General features: G+C 33.1%; 1 protein-coding gene across 1 annotated transcript; it reads right to left on the bottom strand.

Annotated features, from left to right (window-relative positions):
- Window positions 1–5,245: 5,245 nt before the first annotated feature.
- On the bottom strand, window positions 5,246–10,321 carry LOC100786311 (bifunctional dihydrofolate reductase-thymidylate synthase). The gene is made up of 12 exons (XM_003537813.5): window positions 10,084–10,321; window positions 9,100–9,546; window positions 8,591–8,990; window positions 8,474–8,518; window positions 8,222–8,287; window positions 7,358–7,419; window positions 7,196–7,270; window positions 6,942–7,107; window positions 6,723–6,846; window positions 6,170–6,276; window positions 5,908–6,070; window positions 5,246–5,578 (listed from the first exon to the last, which is right to left on the bottom strand). The coding sequence occupies exons 2-11, from the start codon at window positions 9,528–9,530 to the stop codon at window positions 5,960–5,962; spliced, it is 1,587 nt and encodes a 528-aa protein (XP_003537861.1). The 5' UTR covers window positions 9,531–9,546; window positions 10,084–10,321; the 3' UTR covers window positions 5,246–5,578; window positions 5,908–5,959.
- Window positions 10,322–10,507: the final 186 nt, after the last annotated feature.

The raw sequence follows: 10,507 nt of genomic DNA, 5'->3' as shown, positions 1-10,507 counted from the left end.
TACTCATTTATTCTTATAGTTTCATGATTCTTATCTTTTTAGTTTTTATAGTTTGAAAGTGATTTTTTAATTCATATAATTTATATTTTAATTCTCTTTTAATTTCTGTAGTTTAAAATTGTTCTTTTTAATTCTTGCTATTTTAATTCCTATAATTTGAGGACTAAAAAAACAAGAAGCAATGAAATTATAGGAATTAAAAAGACCATTTTTAAAATTACAGGAAATTAAAAGAGAATTAAAATATAAACTATAAGGAATAAAAAGATCACTTTCAAATTATATGGATTAAAAAAGTAAAAATAATAAAACTATAGGACCAAATCAAATTATATGGATTAAAAAAGTAAGAATAATAAAACTATAGGAACAAATGAGTATTTTAAGTTTTTTTTAAGAAATAATTAGAAAAGGAGCTTTTAGAAGAAAAGAAGAAGCAGAAGAAGAAGCTATCTCTAGGAGCTTAAGCGGAACTTTTTACCAAACATCTGAGTTCGAATCTTGCTATTTCCTATTTGCAAGCACTTTTACAAGTTCTCCGTTGTTTCTCCCTCTTGCTTGTTTTTTCTTTTTATATTTTTTTCGACTTGATTGGAAAATTTGTGAAAAAATGAGTGAATATATATTATATATATCTCCAGTTAAATATTTATTATTTTATTGAGTGTTTTGACATTATAAAAGAAAGAAAGAAAGAAAACATGAAATATATATAATATATTATAAAAATAAGGGGTAAAAAATGTGAAGTAGTGCAATAGAAATAAATAGAAAAAATAATATTACATAAATTGTTGTGTAATTTTATTATATGATTTATATCTACCAACGTGATATCTCTTGATGCTTTACTTTCATGTTCTGTGAATAAAATATTCATTTCGTGACCTTGACTAAGTCGTGCTGAATTCCTAAGTACACAGACTCAAGTGAGATATTTGTTGGTTACTTAATCATTTTTTCTCACTAGTGTGACCCCAACTAACAAGACAATATAATGCAAGATAAAAATTATCACGTGTTTTAAATAGGGACGAAGTCATGGTTGGTGTGTTTGATTAAGGAAAAAATCAGAGAGCAGAGAAATTTAAAGTTATGAGGTCTACTAATTATTTTTATTATATTTATCACTCATTCTTATTTATGTATCTATCTTTTCAAAGTTAGCTTATAAATTATTATTAATTAATTGAAATTAAATTTAGTGGAAAAAAACTAAATTAAATCAACCACAATACAATTTATCTTTTTTAATAGTAGTTGAATTAAATATGATATAAATTGTTTTTTCCCATTGAAATTGAATTAGAACAGAAGTTACATTTATAATAAAAATCAAATGAGTTAATATAGAAACTAATCTCAATTAAGCTTGATTTATTTTGACAAAAAATTCCAAAAGTGGACCCAAGCAGCGTGCAGTCCCTAAATCTAGTATCTAACCCCCCCAAAAAAAGGCCTAAAGGTAATAATCGAATAAAACAGCATAAAAGCCGAAGGCCCAAGGGTACGAAAGACAGCCCAACACTAACACTTGGTTGGGAATAGAATCCTTTACTCCTACGAATGTATCTTGTTCCCCCTATTTAGTTTGAAATTATATTATTTTCCTTAATGAATTAGCACCACCTTCCCCAATTCACCCTCGATGTGGATGGGGTCACACTTTGTCTCGAAGCCATAGATCCTTGTTCCTTCCTTTTTGGTCATCGAAGGTAAGCTTCTTCTTTTCTGGTGAGGGTTTTAGGTTTTGGTGGGGTTTGGTTGGTTTTTAGTGGGGTTGGGGCTGGGGTATGGTGGGGATGGGGATGGGTTCTAGTGGCGGAAGTTTTCGATGTGGATGGGGTCACATTCCAAAATGCTTTTGTAACCAAAAAATATTTTCTGAAATAGTCTTTCCATAAGCAAAGAAACCTTTTAGAATGAGTTTTCGATAAGCAAAAAAAGCTTTTGAAATGGCCTTTCCGTAAGCCCAAAAAACTTTCAGAATGGTTGTTCCAAAAGTACTTCAGCCTAAGGAACGATTATTCCGAAAGCAAATTTGTAAATCCAAAACATCCTTTTCCAAAAGTGTGTTTTATATATTTCAGAAAGGGGTTCTAGAAATTAGTATTGGGCTTACAAAAAATCCATTCTGGAAGCAATAACTCTGATCTCCAGAAAGTACATTTTTGGCTTATGGAAGGTCCATTCCAGAAGGACCATTCCTGAAGCAAAAAATACAATCCAAAAATACATTTTGTATCTTCCAGAATGGTCGCTCTGGATAACACTAATTTTGCCTATTGAAAAGGTGTTTCATTAGACTTTTCCTTTTGAAATTGTCATTTTGTAAGCAAATTTATTCCCTTACAGAAAGCATGTTCCAAAAACAGGTCTACAACATGAATGTCAATGCTCTAAAATGTACTTGAGGAGTAGAGAGTTGGAGAAGGAGAGAGACTAATGTGACGTCGAGTTAGACTTGCTTTGTACCTTCAATGGCTGCGGAGAAAAAAAGTTGGAGAAGAAAAGAAGAGCTGCAGAATAGGAACGGGCTGCGGCTACGACTGTGGGAAAGTGAAGATCTTTAATTTAAAAATTAACTAATTAAGTATGGAAAAAATAAAATATTACACACTATTTTACACAACACCAATACCTATTATATAAATAATAAACATCACTTTCATATTTCAAATAAAAAAAACAATAAAGTCGTTTCTATAGTCTTATTAAAAAATATTAAACTCTTGAAATCGTGATCCAGAACAAACAAAACCTTATTATTATTATTTTTAAATACTAAAGTCATTTCTACTAAAACAACTTCTATAAGTTTATTAAAAAATATAAAAAATACTTGAAATTATGATTTAAAATATAATTTTATTTTTTATGATTTTTAAAAAATTCAACATTCTAAAGTCATATTTTAGAACATGACTTTTTTATATGAAGTGTTGTTTGTCTATAGGCAATAATATTTTCAAAACTTACCTATTTTTATTTTTTAAAACTAACCCATTCACTTAAATTTGCAGTAAACTCTAAACCCTGCCATCAAATCAACTTTCAAAATTACATGAATTGATCACTCTTTTTTCCTGTCCGTTGCAAGCAGCCCGGCCCGGTCCAATGATGACTCCCAAACTCCAAACCGTCGTCTCCACGGCAGCCACCGTGATGCTCCTCCGTTCCCTCTTCCGCGACTACGTCTCGCCGGAGCTCCACCACTACCTCCGCTGCAAACTCTCGAAACTTTTCTCCTCATTCTCCTCCGAACCCTCGTCATCGAGGAGTTCCACGAGCTCACGCCAAATCCCCTCTTCACCGCCGCGCAGCTCTACCTCAAACCCCACGCCTCCCCGGACACAAAACGCTTCCGCGCCACGCGTCCCTCCCTCCTCGTGGAGCGCAACGAAGAAACCACCGTTGTTTGTGTTTCTTGCCGGTGACGTTATCGGGGTTCCTGAATTTCATTGATGGGTTGTGTGGTCTAGTTGTGGGAATGAGAGGATCATAGTGTTCAGGACCAATCACAAGAACAAATTGGACCCTGCTCTGTTGCGCGACATGACTTACTGCATCGCATGTGGGTTCTAATTACCTTGGGATCACAGAAGAGAGCACCCTCTTTTTGTTGAAGTTGAGACATTACTAAAGACGACCATTGTGACTCCTGCGGAGGTGGGGGAGCAGTTTTTGAAGAATGCACTGGAAAGCCTCATGGAGCTCCTTGTGGATAAGAGACCAAATCATGAAAAGAACAAAGCAGCTCTCTCCATTGAATAATGTTTTGAGTCCACAGAGAGTTTTGAAAATGAAGAAGGGTTAGTGTCACCATAAACACGGTATTCTAAGGATTGAACTCTTCTGTCCCATATTTTGCTCTCTAGTTAATTAAAAAAAATTCTTTTAAGTTTGACACAGTCGAGAGATAAATTTTGATCCGTGCTCATATCTATGAAATAAAAAGAAACTTTACTGACAAAAAAAATTCTCTTCAAAAATATTCTCTCTCTTCCTTTTCATTTGTTTAATCTAAGATTATAATACATGAATTAAGAAATGTAATTAATATTCTTTCTACTAAATTTTTTGCTGTTTTTTCTTAATATATCTTCAATCTGTGTTATTTATCACTCTTAACATTTTTTTACGTTATTATTTCTCTTTCATAAGTGAAAAGAAGATAAATGCCTAATTTGGAAAATATAAATTTGTTATCTAAGACTTTTAAAACAAAAAAAAAAAACTTTCAAAATAATAGATATGAATAAATGGAAGTAATTGTTAATGTTAATATTTTATGATGTTACACTTTAAATAAAAGGAAAAAAAAAAAGAAAAGAAAACATAAAGATGACAAGAAATGTGCTTTTCATTACTAATCTCAGTAAACATATCAAGGGTATCCTAGACTGGAATCAATAGGTGGTGATTATTTTTTAAGGTGAAGAAATATCGAAAACGATTAGAAAATATAACTAAAAAGGAGGAATGTTTCGGTCTGAATTTGGAAGATGTGTTTCTTTTTAGTTTTTGAATTTAAAAACATTTTTTTAGTCCATAAATTTTAATAAATTATTTTTTTAATTCCTAATATAATAAATTAACATTTTATGATAACTTTTAGCATTTCATGACATTTTTTAACACTTTATAATAATTTTAAAAAACAAATTCAAGCAACTAAAAAATAAAACTTAGTTTATGACAACTGAAAACTATTATAAAGTGTTAGTTGTCAAATACTAAAAAAGCCAAAATTCAAAAACAAAAAAAGGTAATTTTAAATTAAAAATAAAGAGGTTGGTTCAACAACGAAAACAACTTCCCAGGAGAATTTAAATTAATAAAAGCAATCAATGTTATTAAGTTTTTAAACCAATTCTATCATTCTCAATTTTAATTTAGTATTAGTTGAAAAAAATATTTTTGGATTATTTCAAACCACTCTTCTTTTATTTTCCGCTGGACATTTTTTTTAATCTCTTATTTTTTTTAATGTATTTTTCATCTTTATTTCTAAATTAAATTTTATTTTTTAAAAAGATCAATAATTAAATATATGTTTTTGTAATACATTATAAATTATTCATTGTAAATCTAAAATATAATTTCTTTATTAAAAATAATTATTTATTACATATTTTAATTATAACTATTTTTTAATCCATTCATCCCTTGTTTCCGCGCTGATCTCTCCAAATCAGAACCGAAAATTGGCAAGGACAACATATACAGAAGCAACGAACAGTTATAAAACGATGAAACATAGCCAGAAAAAAGATATAGCAATGCAACATCCGAATAGTGAATTAGCATTTTCCCTCCTTTCTCTCAATAAAATTGCCAACACAAGACAAGACATCTTTAATCTTAAAACGTAAGTCGCTGATCCCTCAAAAGTATACCAGAACGTCTACATGGAAAAGAAATGAAAATAACCTAAATCACTTTAGAGCCACGATACATGTGATGTGGACCCAAAGGATTCCCAATATTATAGTAACATATGCAAAGCTTGAAGTATGTCCAGCAAGTATTATTTTATTTGTCCATAAATTTATCGTATATGTCCTGTGATTTAGGCCTGAAAAAACGACAATACCATGTTTCAGTATGATGAGCAAAATATCGAAACACAAACAAGTGCCTAGACCTTAAAAAAAATGTACAGTGTACTGCCTTTGCATTCTCAATATAAAATTTGCTAAAAAACTGAGACATTAATAACGTATTTTAAGTGTGTGCCTTAAAATTCAGAAAATTGAGCTAGTCAAAACTAGATCAAAATGAATCCTAAACACCTATTTTTCGGTTTGCCATACTGGCCAGGTGACAAGTCTCAACAAGATAAAACAAATCTCCATTACATAAATAAAATCATGGAAAAATAAAAAATAAATATATTTTACTTGCCTCATTTCAGAAAGCATATCAGTCTGAAGGAACTGAGAATCTCGGAAGATTCCTAAACAGCCATCTTCATTTCTATCTTCTGGTGAGGAACATATCCTATGAGCTTGAAATCAGAAGCCACAAAAGAATCTATATCTTTCTTCTTTGGGTTTATCTTCAAAATCTAAATAGAAATTTAGGCAATTTATACGAACGCATAATGGTATATATCTGTGGGCATCTACGTTAAAGCAAATAAAATCCTTAAAACATTTACACATACCGGAAAAGGTTTTGGTTGGTTCTGGAGCTGTTCCTGCAAGGGTCTCACATGATTGCGGTAAACATGTGCATCCCCGATAACATGGATAAAATCACCCGGAACAAGGTCTGACAAGAACAGGATATGGCAGATGGATGGATCAGTCCGATATCTAATGTCAATTTTCCTTTTATATAAAAGCTGTATTTCTCTACGGTAAGACTATCAACCTATAAACTTCTGAACCCGCCCAAATCCAAACTTCAATAGCGAAACAAAAACATTCCGATAAATTTTCCAAACTATAATTTTATTTTATTTTTTTACATAGTGAATTCTAATTTCTGAGCAAGTCTGATAATTGGCATCTAAAAGGACCATTTTGTCCTTCCGCACAAAAAATATGCGAATCATAATATAAAATCTTTGTGAATCACGGCCTATTAATTAGCTTAGATCCATCTACAATCAAACAATGAGAAAACTCTATCGAACCCATGAAAGTAGGATTTAAGATGGCATGTGCGTCTCAATACAAATTTAAGTCTAGCGAAAGCTGGCATAATTTGCATACCACAAACATGAGCAATCATGCATGTCAGGAGCGCATAAGATGCAATATTAAATGGGACACCCAGGCCCATGTCGGCAGATCGCTGATACATTTGACATGATAGCTCCCCATTTGCTACATAGAACTGCAGGAAAAAAAAAACAATAAAAGGAAGTCAACAAAATTTCATGAGAGAAAAAGAGAGTTCTTCCAAAGAGAAACCCAAATATAGCTGCGGACTTGTGCAAACATGTGGCAGGGTGGAAGTGCCATCAACTTAAGATCAGATGGATTCCAAGCAGAGAGAATGATCCTTCGATCATCAGGATTGTGCTTTATCTTGTTAATAACATCTAAAAGCTGATCAAATCCTTGGCCGGAGTAGTCAGCATGCATGTCAGTATACCTGTAAAATGTAGATGAGAAATACAGAACTAAGCAATCCTACAAAATGCAGCCTAATGACTTACAAAGATAAAGGCACATCCACTTACTTGGCTCCAAAGTGCCTCCACTGAAACCCATAAACAGGTCCTAAGTCACCCTCCTCCCTGTCTGTCAAACCAATGCTGTATATAAATACTAAATCCAGTTAATAACTGCATAGAAAAGAAAAAATTTGCAATTAATACAAATTAGTAGATGGTCATGCTTGCCTATCAAGGTACTCTCTGGATGCATTGCCATCCCATATATGAATGCCTTTTTCCTGCAGCACCTGTCAATATAACATGTTTCCAGAATAAAATTCATTATAGTAATATCTAATGAACCAGTAAGACATTCTTGTGAATCAACAACAAAAACTACATGTAATGCAGTAATTGAATTTCGGTCCAGAGGCACTTTTTAGAGTATAAATAATGCAACATGCGCTAACCAATGCCATCATGAAACCGTTTTATACCAATTGCAAATAAACTAAAAAAAATCAGTATATACAATAAAGTCAATTACATGAACATCTCCATAAGGATCATCAGGATCTAATATCAAAATTAGAGTCAACTTATGTAATCAGCCCAGCCTATAAATTCTTGAATCCAGTAACAGATATGAGTTCAGAGCTTCTTAAGCCTGGCTTTTTACTATTTCACTAAAGAACTCAGAAGAACTTCAAAAAACTCTTCTTGATCTTGTGAAGCAGATGACACATATATTGTTTCTTTTGTATCTTTACGTTCTTAACCAATAAAACATCGAGCATAGAAGGTATTAATATTTTATTCACTTGTGCATAGATTAATAACAATCCAATCATATTATATAGTTTTGATCAACAACAATTTATAAGTTGATTAAAAATTTGAAAACAAAATAATATTGGGAATAGTGAGTTTGGTTGGAGACTCCAAAGCTTCTACCCATATTCTACCCCAAACTAGAAAAATATCAAGTACACCAACCTAAAGTTCCCCAATATTTAGCTCATGCTAGCTAGTTTGTGAATTGTAACCTAACTAGAAAAGGTCATGTGCGCATGTCTGTGTGTGGAAAAGATTGATTACAGATATCATTACCTTGGCACTTGTTGAGCCACTGATAAACCAAAGAAGCTCTTCAATAACCCCCCGCCAAAATACTTTCTAGAAACCAAATGAGTAAATCATGTCAACTTTTATATCAAGATGTACAAAAGATATTCTTCAGTCTTCTCCAATAAACATTCAAAGTAACAAACACAAACAACAATTACATCAGATAAGTAGCACACAAATAAGAAATTACTATGCAGTAGTATATACGAATCCAAAACCGAAATTCATACATACCTTTGTTGTTAGAAGAGGAAAGTTTCTGCGCAGATTAAACCTCATCTGTGGAATTATAGAAGACAAAGTAAGCATATAAATCATAGCAACTCCTCAACAGACTAATCAAAATGTTACCTGGCAGCCAAATTTCGACAAGGTACCGGTCCCTGTCCTATCATCCTTAGTTGTACCTTCAGAAATGATTTCTTGAACCAACCTAAGATACTTAAACTCCTCATGTCTCTCATAAACCATTTTCGGAAGAAAAGAAAATTTCTTGACCTCAAATTTCAAAGCGTCTGAATTATTATCAAAAAATGGATCAGCATTCTGATCCGGGGACTCTGGTGGAAAACTCCTTACACGCACATAAGTGGTGAAAGAATAGCGGAGGTTGTCTTCCACCAAAGGGAATGATGAATACCATGTCTGAAATACAGAGGTATTAACTCGAGGCATAAAAGTGTCACACTCAATGCTTGCTTCAATTTCTGTAATATGGGCAGCTTCACATCCAGGTGCATTAAGAGCCTCTCTGTACATGAAAATTATCATCAGCTACAACAGAGAAAGAGCTTAACAGGATTACAAAAGGAGAGAAGCAGAGAGAAAAAGCAGGAAGGTTACAAAAAATATAAATATACCTAAATATCTCTCCACCTCCTGTGAGAAATACTTTCTCAATTGATAAGCAGTAAGGAGAAGAAGCCAACAGCTCCATAGCAGAAGACACACTTCCACATATAAGAACGTTCTCAGCTGTTGCAATATCAAAGCTACCCGAGCGAGTCAGAACAACATTAAGGCGGCCAGGAAGCGGCCTATTCTCAGGAGGGATGCTCTCCCATGTTTTCCTACCCATCACAACGGCATTCTTCTTCCCCGGATCAGATGTTGTTGTAGTGATCTCCTCAAAAAAATTGAGATCAGTGGGTAATGTCCAGGGCAGTTTTTCATCCTTAGAAATGCCCATATCTCTGGTTGCAACCACTACTGCTTGGTAAGTCCTCTGCGGATGCGGCTCTGACTTGGAATTGCCATTGCCATTGGAAATCACAAGAGAATCACTTGCCATAATAGGACTCAAAAGCCTGCACAGCGAATTCCTTCAGAAATTAAGTGGAATCTAAACCCAACAAAGTAATAAATCCAAACACTATGAGATGAAACAGATGCAATATACAATTAAATAAAATTCTATGCACTAATTCAAAGACTGTAAAATCCAAACTAGTATAACGAAACTTTTCCAAAATCCAATCATAAACATAATGCACCACAATCGTCTTCCTCATTGCATCGCAATAGCACAGTAACAGAAACAGAAACACACGAATGAAACTATCCAAACTAACGATAAAAAAGAAAACGAATAAATTAAGAAGCAAAACATTTTGTTTGTCAAAAGGAAAGAAAAAAAAATTATCCGAATACCACCAAACTCATACGCAATCTAATATAATATGAATGAGCGTCAATCATCTAAAACTCCATAAACAACAAATGCAACAGATGCAACAGATTCGCCAACGAAAACGAATTCCGATAAATGCAGGACTAGAAATGTGAAGAAAGGAGCTAGCGGATCTATCTAGAAACGAAACGCGGAATTTCGGAAACGCACAGACCTAAAAATCTTGCGGGAACTATTTTCTTTTCTGCTATTGAACAATGAAGCAAGCAGAAAAAAAATGGTGAAAGAAAAAGAAGTAGCAGAAACTGAAAGTGAACGAGAAAACGGTCCCGAATGCAGAGCTTTCGATCCTTTTGTTGGTAGAAAAAACAACGGAAACAAAGAAAGAGAAAGAAAAGAGAGAGAAGAAAATCCAAAACCACAGTTGACGCGAAATGCCGCCAAGGAGCGTATGCGTGGATTGTTCCCCAGTGTACATTACCGTATAGTGTAGTCTATACCAATTTCTTAGCTTTTTCCACAAATACCCTTTCACCAAACCACTCACATTAAATAAATAGTTATACAAAATTAATTATAAAATTCATCTTTATCTTTAATGAGAATACTTTTTCAGAATTTTTATTCACCAAACCACT

This window comes from Glycine max, chromosome 11 (assembly GCF_000004515.6).
Source record: "Glycine max cultivar Williams 82 chromosome 11, Glycine_max_v4.0, whole genome shotgun sequence".
NCBI lineage: Eukaryota > Viridiplantae > Streptophyta > Magnoliopsida > Fabales > Fabaceae > Glycine > Glycine max.
This window is presented reverse-complemented; position numbering and strand designations above follow the sequence as displayed.